The sequence below is a fragment of the Carcharodon carcharias genome, chromosome 16 (assembly GCF_017639515.1).
Source record: "Carcharodon carcharias isolate sCarCar2 chromosome 16, sCarCar2.pri, whole genome shotgun sequence".
In the NCBI taxonomy this organism is placed as follows: domain Eukaryota; kingdom Metazoa; phylum Chordata; class Chondrichthyes; order Lamniformes; family Lamnidae; genus Carcharodon; species Carcharodon carcharias.
Genome location: NC_054482.1, coordinates 17,277,064 through 17,301,168, shown reverse-complemented (window position 1 = coordinate 17,301,168; position 24,105 = coordinate 17,277,064). Strand labels below are relative to the sequence as shown.

General features: G+C 43.9%; 1 protein-coding gene across 3 annotated transcripts in view; it reads left to right on the top strand.

Moving 5' to 3' along the window:
• lhx4 (LIM homeobox 4) overlaps nucleotides 1-24,105 on the top strand; it is a 326,165-nt gene that overhangs the window by 68,945 nt on the left and 233,115 nt on the right. For 2 of the 3 annotated variants that reach the window (XM_041208941.1, XM_041208943.1), the window contains exons 7-10: nucleotides 1,068-1,199; nucleotides 2,243-2,372; nucleotides 11,092-11,214; nucleotides 17,808-17,964. In XM_041208941.1, coding sequence (XP_041064875.1) covers nucleotides 1,068-1,199; nucleotides 2,243-2,372; nucleotides 11,092-11,214; nucleotides 17,808-17,964 — 542 coding nt within the window. The remainder of the gene's footprint in view (nucleotides 1-1,067; nucleotides 1,200-2,242; nucleotides 2,373-11,091; nucleotides 11,215-17,807; nucleotides 17,965-24,105) is intronic. The other variant, XM_041208942.1, reaches the window with a different exon arrangement.

Here is a 24,105-nt window from a genome sequence, read left to right as displayed (position 1 = left end):
ATTTATCTAGAATATTATTCTAGTAGCACAACCAATACATTCTATCAGGAAAGGCAGTGGGACACACAGGTATTGGTGGTGGCTCGTAATTAAGTGGAGCAAATGGAATGGGGCAAGCAACAGCAACTTGGATTTATATAGTGCCTTTATCATCGAAGGTACATCACAGAGAGATGATCAGAAATGAACTGACATAGAACCAAAGACATTTGCAATGGCGATCAAAAGCTTGGTCAGATAGATAGGTTTTACATAGGGTCATAGAGGAAGGAAGGGAGATGGAGAGTCCAACGTTTAGGAAACAAATTCTGTAGATTCTGAGCTGGGCAGCTGAAGGCTTGGTCACCAGTAGTGGGACAAACAGGAGGGATGCAAAAGAGGCTGGTCACTGAGGAATAGGGAGTTTGAAAACTGGACTAGGAGGGTGCCTGTGGTGGGGTATTGTCGAGCTAGAGGCACTGAGAGAGATAGAGTGGACAAAATCATTGATTGTTGTTGCTTCACCATTGGTGGCCTTGTCTTCAGCTGCCAAGACCCCTCAACACTGAAATTTCCTTCCTAAACCTATCCATCTCTCCAGTTTTCTCTCTCTTCCAGATCTTGCCTTATATCCCTTGGTGTAAGCTCTGTTTTCCCTCATGGGTCATATGCGGTGAGTATGCTAATGCATTACTGTCAATCTCCCAGTGTCCAACTGCAATGTGTAGGATGGGAGGGAGCATCTAACACAGGTCCTGGAACTCTTTTTTTTCCCCCCCCCCCCCCGGAAGAAAGTCAGGCTGAGCAGAAAATTTCTTTTTCAACCCCCAGACCGTCCCTTCTTCCAGACTTTCAGCTCAGATCTGGTGAAGTGCCCTCCCTTTGTCTCTTAACATGTGTTGCCGTCCATTAGCAAGCTGACTTTGCCAGTGACGGGCGCTGAGTGGCAACCCGGGGAATGGTGTATGCCGAGCATGAGTGATCCTGAAGTGAACCTGAAGTGAAACGTTTCTATTGCTAAAGGGTTAGGTTTGAAGGGAAACAATGAGCGTGCTCTGTGCTGAAACTGTTTGCTTCCCCATCCACAGGAAAATGCCAACACGTACTTTCTACACGTATCACTTGCGCCGGTTACCAGGGGTGACGCGTGGCGCTTACAAGCTGGCTGAACTGAACTCGACACATATGAGCACACCTCCACCATGGAGAGACTTTGACAGGTACGATGTTTTGTATGATTGGAGGGATGTGACATGACACAGCAATAGACCTCTCAGCCCTTCCCCTGCCTCCCCTCTAACCAGCATCCTGTTGAATTCCCACTTGGAGTTGAGGTGTTGATGTCTTTTAAAGGGTGAGGGAGGTGGGGGGGTGGCGGTGGGGGGGGTGGGGGGGGGGTGGGGGGGGTGTGGGGGTGGGTGGGGGGGAGTGTGTGTGTGTGTATATGTGTGTGTGTGGTTACAGCAGGGTGAAAATTTGAGCTTGCTGGTGGAAACTGAGTTGCAATGGCTATTATGCCTTGGTGGCCTTACAGGGAGCTGACCAGCACCCCCACCCCCCCCCACACACACACACACACACACACACACACACACGTTGTACTATCGTACAGAACCCTTGCATCATTCAGCCTGGCAAAGCTAGATTCATTGTCCATATATTAGCCTTGCCCAGATATGCTGCAAAATCTGTCTTTGTGGATGGATGCACAGGCTGGGTTCCAATGATGCCAAAGCTGAAAACATGGACTCCCATGCCAGGCGTATTCCTGAATTACAAGTGATCCCAGAAGCCTGCAGCCAGCTTGCCCATCTTTTCCACAGAACCCCCAGTGTTAGAACATGAAAGCGGTATAACTCTGATCCTTCTGGACTGCGTAGTGCGACACAGCTGCTACAGCATCAGCAAACCTCTCTGTGCTTGATTCAGGAAAAGAGTATAACACTCACAAGCTATTTTTATTTTTGAGATTGGGCCTAAAACTGGCACGAATTACTGGAAGTAACGATCTCTTAATTAACTATAAATGCTAAGCTTTTTACTTGACTGTGATCAATGACACTTTACAGCAAAGAGCTCAATCTTCAACTTTTGAGGTGTAACTGCATCCCTTTCGCTGTGTGGAGGTGTAACTGTACCTCTCTCTCTCTGTGGTGAGGTATAACCGCATCCCTCTAGCTGTGTCAAGGTGTGACTGCATCCACCTCTCTGTGTCAAGGTGTCGTAACTACCATTAATCTTTTGCCTGTGTTCCTGTTTGCAGTTCCAAAATATACATGGCTGACCTGGAATCGGCACTTTACTATTCTCTCAAAGTGGAGGTGGGATCACATCAGGAGCTGTCGGGAAAGGCCCTCACTGCTCTGAATCAGTTCATTGGTGTGCTCACAAAGGTCAGTTAGACAGTGAGTTTGGGCACGAGTCACCGGGATATGAATTATGTCAAATTCAACAGTGCTTCTGAATAAAGCAGTAAAAAGGTCTCACAAACTGTGGGCTGGGAAGGGAGATGTTTAAAAACTAGCTCTAGCGTGAATCTAATCACTTGAAAATACTTCACATTGCTTCCTTCTCTCTGGTTGCCACTTTTGAGAGTACTATTATGGTGGATCCATTATATCCTTTTAATTCTTGGAATGAGAAGTTACTCACAGATGAATTTGACTGCTGTTTTCATCACAATAGGATTTCATTGTGCTGTAGCACTTTGCAAAGGAATTGCTTTCAGCAGGGAATGTGCGGTGTTTCTCTTTGTTGCTCACCGCGTTCCTGTATGAGGTTCCCAATTGTTCAGCAGGGTAAGGGTTACTGTGTAAGTGTGGAGTTTACATTAATTCTATTTGGACTACTGACTGTGTAACAGTAATTTTCACAGAGAGGGAGCAAATATTGCAGAGTAAGACTGACAGAGCCCTACGCTGAGACTTTCAGTTCAATAGTAGAGTTCAATGTGAATGAATCTTTTCCCAATTTTTTTTTGTCCAAATAACTATGATACTTTTCATACTATTTATGTTGAATCTATATGATAAATTGATAAAATACCATTACTTCTTGTCTGTCACATCATACCTTCTTGTATCGCATGCACTTCCTTTAAGTTTCATTTTCCCAAAACACCAATAAAAGCAATAATTAGAAGCTAGCAAATGTGCAAGTCAAATGTAAGCAAATCGGCAACAAATCAAACATGAGGAGTAACCCAAATCTAGAAATGAAGCAAAAATGAAATTGCTCAAAACACCTTTGAGCAGACAGAAAAAAAACTGTTGATAATGTCCACGTCTTTCCCTGCCGTCTGCTGACGACCAACTCCAAATAAAGTTTCAAACAGAATGAAAACATCAACAAAGTTCCAACTCTCATGGTAGCCTAATTAAAGTGCCTTGAATATGATCCTTTGTATCCCTGATAGCCTTCACCCTTTGGCCAGTGCAAGTTTAAATTTGTCTTTGCTGCGGCCAGGAAATGGCCTCCCCACTCTCGTTTTACTTCAAATGATTTGAAAACGAGCTGAGCCGTGGATTCATAGAAATCTAAAACACGCATTTTTGGATATCGGCTGAGGAAGATTTGAGAAACATTTTTAACGAAAATAAAACTGACCATTGAGAGCTTGCCTTTCTTTTTGTTGCATCCCCAAATCATTGAAAATTTCTGACGGAATAACGATAAGAAACCATTTTTAGGTTTGAAGATTATTTTTTTGTACAGAAGTATGAAAACAGAGTAAACTTTTCCATTTTTGTGAGGGAATTTTTGTTCATCTGGTTTTATGTTTGTTGAAGCGGTCAGGGTTTGTTCCAGAGGAAGGACCTGCATATTTTTTTTAATGAGAACTGAGAAACAATTATTGTTCTTTATAAACCTGCGTGGAAGATGGAATTTGCATTTAGAAAGCAGCTTTTGCGTTCTTAGGATAGTCCAAAGCACTTTGCAGCCAGTGCGCTGCTTTGAGGTGAACTCATTGTTGTTATCGAGGCAAACCTGCAATGGTTAAGAGCGGCAATCAATCATTTTCCAGAATTCAATCGAATATTTTCACTCAACACACCATGCACTTTCTTCTTTACCTGAATAGCTTCCCCTTTCTAATGGGCAGTGCCACTGGAGGCTGTGTTGCAGTGATTAAGACAGGATTTTCTTGTTAAGATCATCACTGGGCTGTGCAATGATTCCAACCGCCTTTGAACTATTGTATGTTATATTCCATGATCTGAAGAAGCTAATGATTTTGGTACATCGCGTGATCACACTGCCAGGTGTGGCACAGCTGGATCTCAGAGGGCTCCACCACCACCTCTCTCCCCGGAAGTGCGAGACCGCAAGATAGCTGATCTTTTCAGAGGCTAACCTCAACCCCACTTTTTGTGTTCACTTTCTTTGCCACAAGGGTGGTGAACTGCTGCAGGCCAACATTCAAGATAACTTACTATGCCGCAACTATTCTGTACCAGTAGCATTAGTGATGAAACTTCAGTAATGAATACAAGGAGCCCCATAACATACAAGATAGTATCCAAGTGGCAGTAATGAGTCTTGTGGACTGAGAAGGAAGTTGATGACCAGCAGAACAGCATCTGTGCCACTAATTTAGTTTTCCACCACATAACCATTCCAGCCCAACCTATCTCCTGCCATAGTATATTGCAATGCAGAAGAAGGCCATTCAGCCTATCATGACTTGGAATCGAGAGTTAATGCAAATGATCTATTGCCCAATTTCACACAGGCTTCAGTAGTCCAGCCACAATGTGCGCAGTCAGTCTCACTGCCAAGTGGTTATGGAATTGCCTCAATATTGCTCGGTTCGGTAGTATAACTCCGAAGTCAACAGGACAGGCTGTGTTCTGAGTCGATGATGTTTGTCCAGGAGCAAATGCAGTTCCATCATGATGTCTGGAACCCCAACCTTTGAGTTAGGGTAAGGGATACCAGAGCTTCCAGCTGCTGACACTATCCTCATTTTATGGCTGAAGTTCTTGAATACCCGGGGTAATTGGTTCTTCCACCTCTGTGTGGCAATGATCAACTTTTGTCACTTATCCACTCACACATGACCTTTGCAGCCAGGCAGCTCTGCATCCTGGCAAGAGGCTATAGGGACACCAGCAGCGCTGCTAATGACCCCCAAGATGCCCATCCCCCACCAACCCCTCCAGCTGACCTGTCGAGTCAAGCCATTTATCAAGAATTGAACACCCGACCCCCTTGACGACCGGTAAGTGGTCACAGAATTGACGCCTTGACCTTTTCAGCCGCTGTCTGCAGGGTCGTTAGTCACATACAAAGGACATTAGCCGATAGCAATAGGTTTTGTCTGCTGGAAAAGTGAACAAGGAAGAAGATTCAGAAGGAAAAGAGAAAAGGAACCCAGCTCTTCAGGGAGGTCAGTCTGATCTCGGTAACAAGCCCTTCAAGTCTAGAGGGGAATGCTCTTTGATATGTCAACAAATAGAAAAGGATGTGACGCAGTTTTCGTTTCACACTTTCAATGCTAATATTTTGGTTTTTCTTGTCACAAAAAAATGTGTTTGTAGAAGAGGAAAAATATACAGAAACTACAAAGGGCAAGATTGCTAACAGCCCATTTAAAAGCCAACATGTCACTCAAATGTGAAGAACTGAATACCTTGCAGGCACCACCTCTCTTAATTCTAGCCCCTTGCACTTTGTCCCTGTGTGCTGGCTAGATTTCCTCTATTTCATCAACAACAACAACTTGCATTTGTATAGCATCTTTAACATAGTAAAATGTGCTTCACAGAAGTGTGGTCAAACCAAATTTGATACTGAAAAACATAGGGAGATATTAGCACTATTGATCTAAAGTTTAGTCAGAGGCAGGATTTCAAGTAGTGTTTTAAAGGAGGAGAGAGAGAGGTTTAGGGAGGGAATTCCAGGGCTTAGTGCCAAGACAGCTGAGGGCACAGCCACCAATGGAGGGTGAAGATGTACTGAAAGCTGATTCGTTTGCAGCATATGGTGAAATGGAGCAAACGCAAGCCCTGCCTCCTCTCAAAATTTGCCATTGCATTCACAAGAACTACCTCTTTACTTCCTTCTAAATTTATTGCCCCACTCCCTCCACCCCATCCAACCCTCGTCAGTTTCACTGACTGGCCTTAGTGTGTGTTCAGCCACTGAAGTTGAAGGGGGCAGTGAAGGGATATAGCCGTAGATATTGCCTCAACAAGCCAGTTCAACAATCGTGTTCACGCTGAAGGGATTAGGTAGATGGCAGTTACTCAGTCATGGCTGTGCAAACTTGGGATACTTCAGTAGTTCAGTAGCTGTTTGAAGTGTCTTTCTGCTGTCCCCAGCAGATTCTTGTTTGATCTTGACCTGAGCTTCAAGCCCAATTTCCTACAGAGGCCACTTGCTTTAACCTCCACAATATTCCCAAACATCACTGCTGCCCAACCCTTCATCCATGCTTTCATCACCTCTTGACTTGGCGCCTCAAATACTTCCTTTTCTATCTCTTAAATCTCCTGCTGTTGGCTTCTCCTTTATGAAGCACCCTGGGATGCTTATTTTCATTAAAGGCACTATATAAATGGAAGTTGTTGGTCCAACGGTACAAACAACTAGTGCTATTACAGAGTCGCACAGCTAATAGCTGATACTGGAATACACATTAGGGACTTCCTAACTTGCCACCTTTGAAAACATAGTCTTCATTGGTACACACTGCCCACTGTGGATATTGAACTGCACCGATGTGGAAGTCACTGTTTTAATGTTATGGTCTTGGCCAGGGCAACAGTAGCGGCGTTGGCCTCCACACCCTTTTACTAAGGGTTGGGGGTAAAATGGCCAGAGATGCTGATCCACATTGCATTATTTGGTAGCCTCCCATGGGAGGTGCGTGTGTCGGTGAAGGCTGTAGACAACTTTGGGCTTCCTGTGGTGCCCCCACCCCCTCCACTCCACTTTAAGTGAAAAAAAATAGCCAGTTGACATGAAGATTCACTTGAGGAGGTGCATTTGGCCTCTCTGGCACTGCAAGCTATTAAAAGGCAATGCCTTCAAGGGAGGGAGGGGAGGCAGATGGGAGAAGAAATGAAAGGAAAGTAGGGAGGGGTGGTTAGTGAAAGTGAATCAGTGAGCAACGGCAAACAAAATTATGTTAATGGGGAAAGTGTATTGTTTTCAGGGGGCTGACTGAGATAAGTTGGGAAAGTGACTGCAGGAGGCAGAAAGCCCAGGAAGAGGAAGCCAAATGGGACTGAGTAGCTTAGATTCAGCTTGTAGAACTGGCTGAGGTTTTGATCAGCTTTGGACAGAGCAGAACAGTTCCAGGACAAGGCGGCTGATCCTGCTTGCTGACATCTCTGAGGAAAACCTGGAAGGAAGCAGAGACAAAATGGTGGCATTTTGACTTTCCTTCAAGAAACATTGGCACATTCTCATAATTTCACACGCATTCATTTTGTCATTAAAGTGCACTCTTGGCTGGTCTCCCACATTCTACCCTCCATAACTTTGAGGCCATCCAAAACTCTGCTTCCCCTTTCATAACCTGCAACAAATCCCATTCCCCTATCACCCCTGTGCTCGGTGACCTACATTAGCTTTTTTTTTACATTAGCTCCCGCTCAAGCAACGTCTTGATTTTAAAATTCTCATAATTGTTTTCAAATGCCTCCATGACCATGCCGTCCCTATCTCTGTAATATCCGGCAGCTCAACAACTCCCCCAGATATCTGGATTCCTCTAATTATGGCCTCTTGTACACCCACAATTTTAGTCACCTGTCAGTTGGTGGCCATACCTTCAGTCACCTGGGCCCAACTCCACCCTTACTGTAGACACCTCTCTGTCCTCCCTTTCCTTCTTTAAGACACTTCTCGAAATCTACCTCTTTGACTAAGCTTTTGGTTATCTGACCTAATATATGTGGCTCAGTGTAATACTTAATTTTATACTTTGCCCCTGTCATTTTATTATGCTAAAGATGCTATATAAATATCAGGTGTGTGTGGTGTGTGTGTGTATGTGTGTGTGAGAGAGAGGGAGAGAGAGCATGTGCAAGTGTGTGCCTATGTATACGCATATGCAGGGTTTACCAGCAAGAAAACAGATGGAGTACAAGTTGCCCTGTGAGAGGTTTGCAAATCCTATTACTCAAGCAGCTCAGACTGAGACCACTGGTTCTGTCACAGGCTTAGGTGTAGGCCGCTGGAGGGGAAAGAGGCTGCTCAGTAAGCCGTGGTAATCTTGTTTTTACCCTCTTGTGGTGAGTGTTCTCAGATCCCGTGGTGTTTGTCTCTGTGCTGATACTAATTGAATTTTAGTTGCAGTTATTGAACAGAAGTAGATTTTCTGGGTCCTTGGAGGCCGTGGTTGTTGGATTGAAGCAGACGTGATTTTATCTCAGCCCAGAGCTGAGTGTTTAGCGTGGTCACTAGCAGAATACAAATAGGGAATAACGAGAACTTCCTTGGGGTGAGGGGGGAGAGATCCTGGAGCCGTAAAAAAAAAAAATCCAAAATGTTCTTTATTTAAAAAAATGTAGGCAGTTAAACATTAAAAGAAAATTTGCATCTCCCTTTGCCTCAAGTGGTTCTCTCTCGCTTCTCTTGATAAAAGGTGCAGCACACTGAAGCTGGCGTACTGTCAGTGAAGAAAGACGAGGCCTTCCCCTGTCCATACTTTGCAAGCTGCTGGTGGGAGGGATGCTGAGGGAGGCATGTACTGCTGGCTCTCACCTGAGATGCCTTTTATTTTTGTCATCTTGTGTGGTTTCAAGTGGACAGTAGCGTGTTGTCATCCGTGTGAAGTAGCTACCCAAGGCTGAGTGGCCCTTTCCTCTGCCAAATCATCTGAGTTTCCACTCTGTGTAACATTTTCTCACGACATGTGCTGTTGTTGCCAGGACCAATGGCCTTGTCATTACTTGTCAGCCAATCCATGTAGTCAGTGCCAAGGATTAAGAATCAGGGGGTAAAGTTTGCATTTTGGGCCCATTTGCCAATCTGCTTACAAATTGCGCTCAAAATAGCACTTCTTTTCTAAATCGGTTTTATGGTTCTAGTTTCTGCTTCAGTCATTCCCAAAGATCTAAAATCTGCCATGAACTGGTGCAACTGGGCAGAGTTTTTAGAATGCAATTTTTTATTTTGCAAATAAAAAATATTCCTTGGTATATTTAAGAGTGATAACTTGGTGCAGTTTTATTAATACAGAAAAAAGAGTTTTTAATAAGCATGCCTAGTCCACCACCTGTGAGTAGCCCGATTCAAAATAGCTGAAAATGACTTTTAAAAAAAACAGTTTTTAAAAAAAAAATTAACTAGTTTGCTGCTGGGCAATAGCCAGGTTCTTAGTAAATTAAATAGTTTTTTAATATCTACAAGTTTTTAAAATGTGCCTGTTACTGCTCTTGCAGCTAATAAAAAAAAACAGTTCTGAAGGTCTGAAATGGGCACACTTAGCACAGTTACCATGCGATTAATTTAATCTGGGAGCTTTGGGCAGGGCTGGCTTCCATTGCACTGTCTTTTCAAACAGTGTAAAAGATCACGGAAACACGATTTACGCTGGCCATTACTTACACTCAAAATTTTACAATCTTTTGCACCAGTCTGGCCCAATAAATTTCGCAAGTTACTTTGGAAATACCGGTGCAACAGAACAGAAACTCTGCCCTCGGATGTGAACAGAGTTCCTCTTAGCCCAAGGTGGTGCAGAGGCAGTAGTGTAACTCTGTGCTGCCATCTTGCTCATCTCTAAAATGGGTATCAGTAGCAAAGTATCTGGCTCTCTGGACTTGGGTAATTAGGGTGTGGCCCAATTGGGGGCAGGGCGTGTACAATCGATGACTGTCGAATGGAAACTCCATCTTAATTGGTCCTTTAACACAATTTGGAAACTCTTGTAATGGGCCTGGGCGTCTGTGTGCCCGAGAGCTGGCTGACAAGGCAAGAAAACATCCAGTGAGAGAAAGCAAAGGAATGTCAATAGGAGGTTTAACCATCCCCATAACCATACAGCCAATCAAGGGAATTCTGTTTAAATTATTGGACCTGTAGTTTAAATGGGACTATCAGTCTATCATTTTTTTTTTACTTATCTTCCCACTGTAGGGACATTCCCAACCTCCATTTGGTAATCTCTAAATCAAACATTTGAAAACAGGCATTCCCCAAATGGGGAATCCCAGGCACCAGCCCATCTGCATTCACTGTACACCATGTTGGGCATGCCTGAGAGTGAATCTCGAGCCATCTAAGGTTGAGATAGTGCCCTGTGACACAGAGTTGGTGAAAGACACCTTTCTCTATCTTTTAATACCTACCATGGGCCTGGTTCGACACAATGCTCTGTGTGTGGTTTCTTTATGCGTTATGTAGCATCCATACTTTACATTCATATCATGTGGACGCTTTTGGATAAACTTCAAAAATGTAATTTGCCCTGATGAGCTGAGGTGTATTTGTGTGAATGATTTAACAAACTGCACATTCTAACAGACTGTCAGCTTCCATTGTTCACAATCAGTTTTCAGCTGTTTCCTGACAGTGTAAAGGTTTCAATATGGAATTAACCCAATTTTCTAGTGGGCATGAGTCCACAACAGAACTGACCTATCATTCAGTTCACAACTGGCAGTGAATTCATTTGAGTTCAGAGGGCCTTAGGAAGACTGATATGGGAATTGGAAATGCCACGCTCGTGTCCTGTGGTGAAGGGACACTGGGTTCGGAGAAGGTAATACATTGAATCTGATATGGGACTGCTTGATTCCTACACTGGGTGTCTTTATGTCATTCACAAGTAGGTTGGATGCCATGATGAGGGCACTGTTGGCTTCTCCTTTTAGACAGTTGGGCCAGATAGGCTTAGTCATCAGTATTTACCTTGTGAAATGCATCAAAACTGTGAGTAGACTGAGATTGGGATTTTCCAGCCCCATGGTGACAGGACCTGCTCTGGGAGACTCGGTGGCCCAGCCAAATGCCATTGTCCATTGGCTTTTTCAGCGGGACCGATTGGCTCTGGTGGCAGGTGGGGCTAGAAAATCCCGCCCTTCGAATATGTGACCAAAGGAGAATGCTTTTTTTTTCTCTGAATAGTTGTTAAAGTATCTTTCTTTCTTTCTCTAGTTCTTTCCTGGGCGACCCTTTGTCATGAATTTGCTTCAGATCACTAACTCCTGGCTGGCAGAAGCTACCATGGCACCAATCTCCAACAATGCTTATATGGATGTGCTAAGCAACAAGAAGGGGGTAAGCTGCCTGCTGATGCATTGAGTGCATGAATCATGTTCCATTTTATAGTGCTGTTCTTTCTTTCTGGACCCTTAAATATAAGGTAGTTACTAATAAATTCAACAAGGAATACAGGAGAAACTTCTTTATCCAGGGAGTGGTTAGAATGTGGAACTCATTACCACAGGTGAATAGATAAGATGCATTTAAGGGGAAACCAGATAAGTACGTGAGGGAGAAATGAATAGAAGGACATGTAAATAGGGTTTGTTTCCAAGGAGTAGGAGGAGGCTTGTATGAAGCATGAACATTGGAATAGACTAGTTGGACCAAATGGCCTATTATTATGCTGTAAGTTCTTTCTCATGAGGCACACCCCAGGCAGAACAGAATATAGCTATTTTCTTTTTGCTCAACAATCCCTGCCACCACCAATTTGCTTGTGTTGACAAACCTGTTGGTTTTGTCATGATTTTATCAGGTGGCCCAGCTACTGGATGCACCCCTGAGTGCAGGACTGAGTTGTGCAGACCTGGAGAGTAGGTGTTGCATTAGCCGGGGAAACAGCTAGGAGTATTAGAATTGGTTAAAACACCACCCCTGCCCCCAGCACAGCACTGTGCTAAAAGCAGCCAAAGTTACAAACCCTTTTTGCTCTCTAGGATGTCCATCACTGGCAGAATCGACCCACCATGGGTCAACACTTTCTGGACAAGTGGGAAACTGAGATGGCAAAACTCAAGAGTTGGTTAAGAAAGAACCATGTAGACATTACACATTTACTCTTTCTATACTCTACAATCAGCATGCAAACGGAACTAGAAAGCCAGAAACAAAACAGTGATCACTGAGACACAAGACAGGTTTTCAAACAATGGAGCCAATTCAGAGAAAAGGCACAAGACTTGGCCTGAGAAACAGACAATCTCAAAAACTTGTGTCATTTCAGCCTCAAAATGAGGCACCTGAGGTGTGCCCTTATAAAGAAAAGGCGTGAATTAATATAGTACCTGATCATCCCTTCAGAAAGTCCCATACAATTTCTGAATCATAGTAGTCATTGTTGTTATGAAGGCAACAAACAGCTAACTTTTGCTCATCATTGTTCCACGAAGACAACATGAATGAGTGGTCAGGTATCTATTGATGGTTATGGGAGAAATATTGGCCAGGACACTGGAAAAAAACTCCCTGCTGTTTTTCAAATAGTATGACTTTTACACCCACACGAACAAGCAGATGGACCCTCGGTTTCATTTGAAAGCCAACACCTCCTTCACTACTGCTTTGGAGTGTCACCCTAGATTAAATACTCAAATCTTGGACTAGGGCTTAAACCCACAGCTTTTGAATTAGAGGCAAGAGCACTACCTGTCATGATAATAGTTGATTGCAGTAGTGGACTCCAGTATTAGATACTATGCAGATGCTGAATCAGATAGGGGGTCACCTGATCTGGGAGTTGAAGGTCAGATAGCACATGTTGGACAACAAAAACAGAATTACCTGGAAAAACTCAGCAGGTCTGGCAGCATCGGCGGAGAAGAAAAGAGTTGACGTTTCGAGTCCTCCTGACCCTTCGACAGAACTTGAGTTCGAGTCCAAGAAAGAGTTGAAATATAAGCTGGTTTAAGGTGTGTGTGTGGGGGGCGGAGAGATAGAGAGAGAGAGAGGTGGAGGGGGGTGGGTGTGGTTGTAGGGACAAACAAGCAGTGATAGAAGCAGATCATCAAAAGCTGTCAACAACAGTAGAACAAAAGAACACATAGGTGTTAAAGTTGGTGATATTATCTAAACGAATGTGCTAATTAAGAATGGATGGTAGGGCACTCAAGGTATAGCTCTAGTGGAGGTGGGGAGAGCATAAAAGATTTTAAAATATTTAAAATTAATGGAAATAGGTGGGAAAAGAAAAATCTATATAATTTATTGGAAAAAAAAGGAAGGGGGAAACAGAAAGGGGGTGGGGATGGGGGCGGGAGCTCAAGACCTAAAGTTGTTGAATTCAATATTCAGTCCGGAAGGCTGTAAAGTGCCTAGTCGGAAGATGAGGTGTTGTTCCTCCAGTTTGAGTTGGGCTTCACTGGAACAATGCAGCAAGCCAAGGACAGACATGTGGGCAAGAGAGCAGGGTGGAGTGTTAAAATAGCAAGCGACAGGGAGGTTTGGGTCATTCTTGCGGACAGACCGCAGGTGTTCTGCAAAGCGGTCACCCAGTTTACGTTTGGTCTCTCCAATGTAGAGGAGACCGCATTGGGAGCAACGAACGCAGTAGACTAAGTTGGGGGAAATGCAAGTGAAATGCTGCTTCACGAAAGGAGTGTTTGGGCCCTTGGACGGTGAGGAGAGAGGAAGTGAAGGGGCAGGTGTTGCATCTTTTGCGTGGGCATGGGGTGGTGCCATAGGAGGGGGTTGAGGAGTAAGTGGTGATGGAGGAGTGGACCAGGGTGTCCTGGAGGGAACGATCCCTACGGAATGCCAATAGGGGCGGTGAAGGGAAGATATGTTTGGTGGTGGCATCATGCTGGAGTTGGCGGAAATGGCGGAGGATGATCCTTTGAATGCGGAGGCTGGTGGGGTGATAAGTGAGGACAAGGGGGACCCTATCATGTTTCTGGGAGGGAGGAGAAGGCGTGAGGGCGGATGCACGGGAGATGGGCCGGACACGGTTGAGGGCCCTGTCAACGACCGTGGGTGGAAAACCTCGGTTAAGGAAGAAGGAGGACATGTCAGAGGAACTGTTTTTGAAGGTAGCATCATCGGAACAGATGCGACGGAGGCGAAGGAACTGAGAGAAAGGGATGGAGTCCTTACAGGAAACGGGGTGTGATTTTTGTTTTGGATTTCCAGCATCCACAGTTTTTTTGTTTTTATATTTTTAGCACATGTTGGAGCCTGTCTTGGTAGAACTCAGTTACTGCAGATGTGTGTTTAAGTTAGGAAAATGTGTTATCAATAAAGTTAGCTCAGCTACAATGTCGATAGCCTGCGCGCAGCATTGAAACAAAAAACAAGACACTACCAACGGAACCACATTGACACTCCTGGCTCATTAGATAGTAAAGGCGATGGAATAAGAAGATTTACACTACATCATCCATCAAACTCAACTGTGAATGTAGGACAAGGAGACTAGTAAAAGAAAAAATATTACTAATACCAGCAGGATTTTCTCATTTTAAAAAGTGATTAGTGAACCTGGAATGGATTCTTGGAGAGCATAGTGGAGCCAAAGCCATTGGAACCATTTAAGAAACAATTGAATGTTATGATGGGGTCTGGAAACTCTTTATGAATGACTATCCTGCTCTGTTATCTGATACAATATGAAAATAGTGTCATAGAACATTATTGGACTAGCAAGTCCAGGGATCATGAGCTCAAATTCCAAGTTGTGGAATTTAATTGAATTCACCTGATAATATATGTGGGCTATTACCAGAGAAAAATGACCATCAAAGCTGCTAGATTGTTGTAAACTTCAACTTGCTTAGTAATCCCCTTCAGAGAAAGGAACCTGCCATTCCTCCCTGTAAATAACACCATGTGGTTGACTCTCATTGTCAACATCTGGATGGCACATAAAAAGAGGTCATAATATTGGCAGCACAGCTCCACAGTCGTGCAGCAGTTATGTGGGTATGGTGTCTCAAAACCAGCTAACCAAAAACCGGACAATTTTCTCTCAGGCATCACTCTCAGAACAGAGTAAGCACGGGAAGAGGTCATTTATGGGTTGACCCCAAATTACAGAATCAGCAACAGTCGTGCATCACACCACTTTAAGATCTGCCTTCCCCCGGCCCTCCCTATTCTCTGGACACAAAGCTGCTTGTTCCACCAGTGGGAACATTCCCATTGCAATATTCCCAGCCACTTTCAGGTGAGAGGATCAGGAATCAGGTGTTTCTCTCCCTCCCCGTTATTGCCCTCCAAACAAATGTCCTTGTCTTGGAAGAATTGCTCCATTGTAAATTAATAGATTTTTTTTAAATTTGCCCAATCAAAGTTTTAAATCTTCAATGTTTCTGCCCATAAAGCTTATGAGGAATTGCCATACGCAAGCACTCCCTGTCCCGTGATCTACAATCTAGTTATTTTGTGACATTAATGATCAGTACAGAGTGTGCTACAGAGACAGCTTGTGTGAAGGAATTGGTTCCAAAATCCAGGAAAATCCAAAATCCAGAATGATGTAAGTCCCGAGGGGGCTGGCTTTGGGACACTGTACCTCTAGTATACAATACTCATAATATGAAAGTGCTGCATTTAAACTTGTAGCATTTTACTAATGCTTTTAAGAAAAAGCATTTTGCTGAAAAAATAGACATGTCAAAGCTTTTCATCTTGCACTTATCAGGACACTTCACAAGAACACCAATATAAGGGGAAAACAACAATTTATACTGTATGAGAAGAGACTTCTGTTTGGTTGGCACTTGCCCTTATATTGGTATTCTTGTGAAATTTCCTGATGAGTGTAAGACAAAAAGCTTCAACCTGTCTCTTTGTCCCAGCAATACTCATGTTCAGTACTAACAAAAAGCATTTTAAGAAAACTGGTATATCCTTACAGATAACAGATATACAGATTTCCCCCAAAGCTGTTTTTGTATTATGGATGGGGATGAAATAATTATTAATCAATAAATCATTGAAATCAGATCATTAAAAAGGTTTGCTTGATCAAGGAAAATACTTGATATGTACTGGTAACTTTTATAACCTGCCCAAACAATGTGCACTGTCACTGTAAACCATTTCAGTTAAATCTGAACCAGTGTTCAACACCAAGTTAGCAGAAACCAGGAGATAATCAGAGGGCTATTTACATTATGCATCTTTGTGCTGCTCTCGATGCTTCTCCATTTGCACTTTTATCCTTACATGTCAGCTGCACACTGCTCTCACCTCACAAAATGCCCACCTCCGGCCACCATTCCTTGGCTTTACCTGGGACCATTTTCTGTTGTCATTCATTAAAGAACATTCTATACAGATGAAAGGAGGTAATCTGTTAAAAGTGTGAGGTGTTACATTTTGGAAGGTCAAACCAAGGTAGGACATACACAGTAAATGGTAGGGCACTGAGGAGTGCGGAGGAACAAAGGGATCTGGGAGTTCAGATACATAGTTCCCTGAAAGTGGTGTCACAGAGAGACAAGGTTGTAAAGAAAGCTTTTGGCATACTGGCCTTCATAAATCATAGTATTGAATATATGAGTTGGGATGTTATGGTGAGGTTGTATAAGACATTGGTGAGGCCAACTTTGGAGTATTGTGTGCAGTTCTGGTCGCCTAACTACAGGAAGGATATCAGTAAGATTGAGAGAGTGCAGAGAAGATTTACTAGGATGTTGCTGTGTCTTAAGGAGTTGAGTTACAGGGAAAGATTAAACAGTTTAGGACTTTATTCCTTGGAGTGTAGAAGAATGAAGGGAGACATGATAGAAGTTTACAAAATTGTGAGGGATATAGACAGAGTAAATGCGAGTAGGCTCTTTCCACTTAGATTAGGAGAAATAAACACGAGAGGACATGGCTTTAGGGTGAAAGGGGAAAGGTTTAGGGGGAACATTAGGGAGAACTTCTTCACTCAGAGTGGTAAATGCGGGCTCACTCTTAAGTTTTAAGAATAAATTAGATAGATACATGGATGGGAGAGGTCTGGTGGGTTATGGACTAGGTGCAGGTCAATGGGACTAGCGGAATAATATTTTGGCACAGACAAGAAGGGCCGAATGGCCTGTTTTCTGTGCTGTAGTGTTCTATGGTTCTATGGTTCCCCTCTCAAACCTCCAATTCCTGCTCCTCAGAACATCTCCTGGATACCCTGTGTGATCTGGCAAGTCTCTATGGACACAATTGTAGCTCGAGGGCAGGATGAAAAGCTCTCAGAGGCCAGATGTGGCCCATGGGGCAAGGTTTGGCCGGCCCTGTAAAGATCAGTTGCTAGGGATTTACTTACAGTTTCCGTGTGACTTTGTGGCTGTATATTCACAGCATAGACTGGGTAAAAGAGAACAACTCATTCCCTGTATAGCTCTTGTGTGTCTCAGTGTCTCCATTCTGTAGACTGAGCGAATGGAACACACTCCTGTCCAGTATAGTATGGCTAGGTTGCAATCTGAGTTTTTATGTAGTACAATGAGTAGGAGGGAATTATTCCCTCCATTGGTACTGTGCCTGTGAGACTGTACAGTGCAAGGAAAGTATATGCCAACTTTCAGACTGCAACTATTATTTGATGCTAGATTGCATGTGTGCATCTTAATGTCAAATTTATTACGGAGCACAACTGGTAAAAGGAATAACTTACTCCTGTCTGGTGTAATATATTTAAGTTCATTCTAGCAAATCTGTAATATAGGTAAGAGTGAAAAATTTTCCCTAAGTGATGTGGAGTAAAGGTGGGTAAATGGAGCTGAGGTGCAAATCAGGCATGGGCTAATTGGATGGTGGAATAGGCCTGAGGGGCTGAAAGGCCTGCACATGTTCCCATTGATACTTGAATGTCAGCTTCTGAACATCTTTCTATGTAGAAAATGCACCACACATGTTCTAAAACTGTCAAAGTAACATCATTATTATTTTTCTTCTTTGTTCCCTAGACAACCGGGGCATTGCTACCTGAAGGAGTGAATTGGGTGGGTTGCCAGGGCAGCAGGCCTCACTTCCGAGGTTACCCATGCTCTGTCTGGACCCTGTTCCATCTCTTGACAGTGCAGGCAGCAAAATACAATGAATCAATGTCACACAAAGGAAAAAGTAAGTCTTCATCTTTCAATATTTTTATATGTCATTTATCTATTATCCTAAAGAAGAAGGATGGCTGTATGGATGGCTGAGATATAGGTAGTCACCCATAGGGATCCTCTAGATTGGATAAAAGAAAATACATTTTTGGTTCTAGTTTAGGAAAAGGCTTTATTCATAGGCCTTGTCTAAGGAGTCCTGTAAAACTCCTGTGAAACTTGTGAATTGAGGATACACATTTTATTAATACTAGGTATTAATACTAATACTTTGGGGAAGAAACCAGGACTCCAGGAGTTTGGAGCTGTAATAGACGTTTCACGGTTTAAAAGTTCTGAGGAATGCCAGTTGTGAGATTTAAAAGTGTGACATGCGAGATTCACCACCAGAGCACAGTGTTTACATTGGTTAGACTGTAGCAGGATCCCCAATTCCTTCACAGTGTTGTTAGTCACCCAAACCCTCCACGCATGCTCATTCAAATCCTCTGCCCTCACTCACCAAACCCTCCACCCTCACTCCTTCTGCCCTCACTCTCACAAATCCTCCACCCTCACTCACCCAAACTCCTCCACCCATACCCAAACCCTCTGACATCATTCACCCAAATCCTCCGCCCTCAATCACACAAATCCTCCACCCTCACTCACCCAAATCCTCTGCCATCACTCACCAAACCCTCCGCCCTCAATCACCCAAACTCTCCGCCCTCAATCACCCAAATTCCTCCACCCACTCTTGCCCTCATCCTCCCACATGAGTCACCTAAACCCCTCTACTCACAGTCAGTCACCCAAACCCATCCACCCATATTCACCCTAACCCCTGCACCCACTGTCATTTTAACCCACTTGCCTGACTTGATGATTGACAGCTATTCCACTCAATGGGATATCACTGCTTTAAAGAGCCACCTCCCCTTCCACAGGTAGCATGTCAGGTTGTTTCCTCTGCTCCCGACTGGTTGTGTATGAAGGTGGCACAAACAATGGAGGTCTCAGTCTCTCGCTGCTGAACCATGTTCCCTCAGTACCACTCACCAGATTTGCAGGGTCTGCTCCCACACTGTAACGTTTTAACTATGGGTCACTTTGCTTGCGAACCAGTTGTACGCTTATCTGTTGACAGGTGAGTCGATTACAATATACAGACGCAGAGACCAATATGAAATGAAGTACATACTATTTATTTACACAAACAACAGTGCATTAACATAATGTGTGCTTCTCCAGCCAGTCCCTACTCTAGACTAATTTTAACCTCGTAGCCCATGCTACACAGCTATTGGGTCTCACCGTCACGTGGTCAATCTGCTCACAGTCTATTAAAGGGTATTACACCTCAGATTACCACACCCCTCTCCCCCTTTACTTGAAAGTACATTTTACAATATATTAACTATTTACAAAAATGAACTGTTCACAAATTCAGTCTCAGGAGGCTTTTTCAAATGTGTCAACCATCGTAGTTGTATCTGAGACCTCCCTCTCAAGAATTATCAGTTCACTAGGCTCCCCAGTAGGAACCTGCAAGTTTGCCTCTTCGACTCTCTCAGGCTCAATGGGTTCCACAGATCCTTCCAAAACAAGAGGAGTTCCTTCTAACTGTGGTGTAGACTCCAACAGGAATGCTTGGCGCACTTTTCTTGTGGACCTGTTTCCCGTTTCCTGAGGTGATATATATGTCTCCTGATTATCTGATCTTCAACCGATATGTGGTAGGACAGAGGTCCTGTCACTGCACTGACTTCACTTGGTAGCCATTTGGGCCCATCTCCAAAGTTCTTCACGAAAACCTCTTTCTGTACAATGAAGCTTCTTTCACGACTGTGGTAATCACATGCGTTTTTCTGGGCCTCCTCACTTCTCTCTACTCTCCCTCCTAAATTTGGCCTCATGAGGCTTAACTGTGTGCTGAGACATAGCTTCATTAATAACTCTGATGGGGCAATACTGCTGGTTGTATGTGGCATGGTTCTATAGCTGAACTCCAAGCGTGATAATTTTGTTGCTATAGTGTTCCCCTCTGGTTTTTTCACTCCAGCCTTGAAGGCTCACTCAGCCAATCCATTGGATTCAGGGTAGCATGGGTAGGTCTTGACATGTATTGTGCCAATGAGAGTTATAAATCTTTGGAATTCCCCACTGGTGAATGCCATTCCATTACCAGACACTACTATCTCTGGTAACCCGTGTATCGCAAAACTCTGACGCAATCTGATGGCACCTGATATACATCATCCATTTGGAGTGGGAATCAATAAGTAAGAGGGACATTGTGCCCAAAAAAGACCCCGCGTAGTAAACATGGAGGCGGACCCATGGCATTCCTGGCCATTCCCACGGACACAGTGGAGCAGGAGGAGGCAATTTCTGTACCTATTGACACTGCATGCAGCTCTTGGCCATGTTTTCGATTTCAGTGTCCATCCCCGGCCACCACAAGTAGCTGCGCGCCAACATTTTCATTCAGGAAATGCCGGAGTGAGCACTATGCAATTCTATCAATAATGGTTGTTTTCCTCTGGGAGACACAATGACTCTCGTTCCCCACAGTAAGATGTCATCCTGGCAGGTGGGCTTGTACCTCCTGTTAAAATAGGGCTTCATTTCATCTGACTTTGGCTTGTTAGACCATCCTTGCAAGGCTTGTTCCCTGAAGTGAGACAAAATTGGATCGTGGCTGGTCCATTCTCTGATCTGTTTGGTGATGCACCCAGAATGTTTAAAAACAAAACAAGTTCTTGAAGAATGGGGACATTCACATTGCTGTCCTTCAGGGGTAATCAGCTCAGCGCATTGGCATTGGCAATCTGGCTTCCTGGCTGGTGGATAAAAGTATATTCGTAAGTAGCTAGAATCAGTGCCCACCTTTAGATGCAGGTCGAGGCGATGGGGCTATTGCCTTATCTTCCCCAAACAAGCCTACTAGTGGCTTGTGGTCGGATATGATGGTGAAGCAGTGACCATGGATTTATTGGTGGAGCACCAAATACAATGGATAAGCCTTCTTTTTCTATTTGTGGGTATCTTCATTCTGCCACACTGAGTGTTCTTGAGAGGTGGCCAATGGGCCGTTCGGAGCCATCTGTCATCCGATGGGAGAGTACTGCTCCTACTCCGTAAGGGGATGCATTACATGTTAAATTCAATTTTTTGGGGGGTCTAAATGTACCAACAGGGCTGCTTTAAAAGCCTGTTGTTATGGGACTTACGAAGTCCACCTGTGGTTTTTCTTGAGTAACTCGTATAGCGGAGCCAGTACTGTTGACATATTTGGGAGAAAACGACCATAGTGGTTAACCATTCCCAAAAAGGACTTGAGTTCTGTGGCATTTTTTGCGGCTGGCACCTCACAAATAGCTCTCACCTTGTCCTCTACTGGGTGAGGGTCCTGTGAGTCGACCCTATGACCCAGGTAATCACTTCTTTTGCTTGGAATATACATTTTTCCCTTTTCAAACGTACTTGTGAGAAACGCTTCAATACCTCTTCCAAGTTAGCAAGATGTTCTTCATTAGTTAGTCCAGTTTGTAGGACATCATCAAGATAAACCACCACAAGCGGTAGACCTTGGAGCACTATTTCCATAGTCTGTTGGAAAATGGCACAAGCTGATGAGACTCCAAAGGGTATAGTGGTATAACCCCCTATGTGTGTTGATAGTCACAAAATGCCGAGAGGCCTTTTCTAGCTCGACTTGCTGGTAAGCGTGGCTCATTTCGATTTTCGTATAGCGGTTCTCCTGCAAGCTTGGAGTACAATTCATCAATTTTCGGTATAGGATGCCTGTCAAGCCTGGCTACTTTGTTAATCTCTGCATATTCACACACTCTGGTCAGGTTTTAGTACTGGAGCGATGGGCTCTGCCCATTCGGAAAATTGTGCAGGTTGTAAGACTCCCAACCATTCCAGCCTATCCGATTCAATATCCACTTTTTCTCAAAATGCATAGGGGTCTGGCACCGCCTTCAAATATCTAGGGATTGCTCCAGGATCCAGGTGGATTTTAGTTTGCAGTCCCTGAATTTTCCCAAGCTCTTCCCTGAATACAGGGGCATAATTATTGTCAATCTTTCATTCTGAGTTGGAAAATCTCAGTCCACTCCAATTTTATTTCCTTAAGCCAGTTCCAACCAAGTAGAGTTGGACCCTCCCCTGCTAACACTAAGTTAGTAGATTGGCCTCCATATTGTACTGGACCTTGCATATACCTTTCCCTCATATGTTTTCACCAGTATATGTCTTTAGTGTGGCATCAGAATTTTCCAGCTTTAGTGAATGGCCTCCTCCTTTCAGATACTTAAACGTATGTTCCGCTATGACTATTGTGGATATGCCTGTATCCACCTCCATTCAAAGGAGTTTTCTGTTGACTTCTACTATCATGTAGCTTGGCTCTGTTTTACCCATTTTTAAATTGTGTAGCAACTAAATATCTGACTCTGTTTCTCCTGGCTCCCCTGTTATATAAATTTCATGACTTTTGCCTTTTTGTTTGAACTTTGGCCTCAATCTTTCATTACAATATCGCATAATGTGTCCATTGCGATGACAGTAGAAGCATTTGGTTCTTTTAAATTGTCCTTTTTTTTGTAGGCTGTCTGGTTCCAATTCTGCTGTTATGGATGTGGTTTTTATCTGTTGAGCCATTGCTTTTTCCTGGTCTGTAAATGGCGGCTGTTGCCCGCCTTTCCACGGAGCCCTGTGCTTCCCCACCATTTCTAGCCGGTGCCTCCCTCCTGCCGTGAAGTACGGCGCCATTTGGCGCTCCCTTGATTTCTTCTGAGTCGCTTTCCATTGTGAGCGCCAACTCCAGGGCTTTGCTGAAATCCAAATTTGTCTCAGACGGCAAAACTTTTTTGAATGGCATCTTCATTAATCCCACACACTATTCGGTCTCTTAACATGTCATTAATCGACGTCCCGAACTCTCAGTGCTCTGTCAATTGTTTTAAGGCTGCTACATAGCAAGTGACTGTCTCTCCTGGGACGCGACACCTTGAATTGAATTTAAAACTCTGCTTTGTTACTGAGGGTTTTGGTTGGAAATGGCCTTTCACTGGATTCACCAACACATCAAAGCTCTTGGAATCTGGGGCGCTGCATGCCGATAGACTACGAATTAAGCAAAACATTTTACTGCCACGTGTTGACAAGAGGATCACCCGCCTCTTCTCCCCCGATATGTCTATGGCCAAAAAGAAAAACGTGAGGCTGTGACCATATAATATAATGTGACCAGTCATCAGTGACCTGATCAAACAGTTCGATGAGGCCAAATTGTGGCCTCTTGGAGGGCAATGGCTTCGACGACTACGGTGAGATTTTACAATGTAATGTACTTACAATCGGCCTGCAGGCACGGTTCAGGATAGTTGAGTTTTCATGGCTTTCCTTGGTGTTGTCGACTGGCGGTATTTTTGCCTTTTTGCCAGTTGTTATATTTTAACTATGGGTCACTTTGCTCACGAAGTGGTTGCAAGCTTATCTGTTGCAAGGCGAGATTTTTTTTTTAATTCATTCATGGGTTGTGGGCTTTGCTGGCTGGACCAGCATTTATTGCCCATCCCTAGTTGCCCTTGAGAAGGTGGTGGTGAGCTGCCTTCTTGAATCGCTGCGGCCCCTGTGATATAGGTACACCCACAGTGCTGTTAAGGAGGGAGTTCCAGGATTTTGACCCAGCAACAGTGAAGAAACGGCGACATATTTCCAAGTCAGGATGGTGCGTGACTTGGAAAAATATCACTTACAGTATACAGCAGATGCAGAGACCAATATGAAATGAAGCACATACTGCTTATTTACACAAACAACAGAGCATTAATATGATGTATGGTTCCCCAGCCAGACCCTACTGTAAACTAGCATTAACCTGGTAGCCTGCATTACACAGCTATTGCGTCTTAGTCACATGGTCAATTTGCTCACAGTCTCTTAAAGGTGTATTACACCTCAGATTACCACACACCTCTTATAAGACCTCAACCTGCATCACAAGGTCACACAAGAGCTTGCTATATGATTGGACCTGAAAACACACAACTCTTAGGTAAGCTGCATTTTAAACCAATAGCACCACCCATTCCCTGTGCATGCTGGATAATAGAAATTAACTGTGTTCCGCATTAGTATGAATTAATGTTCTGCATTT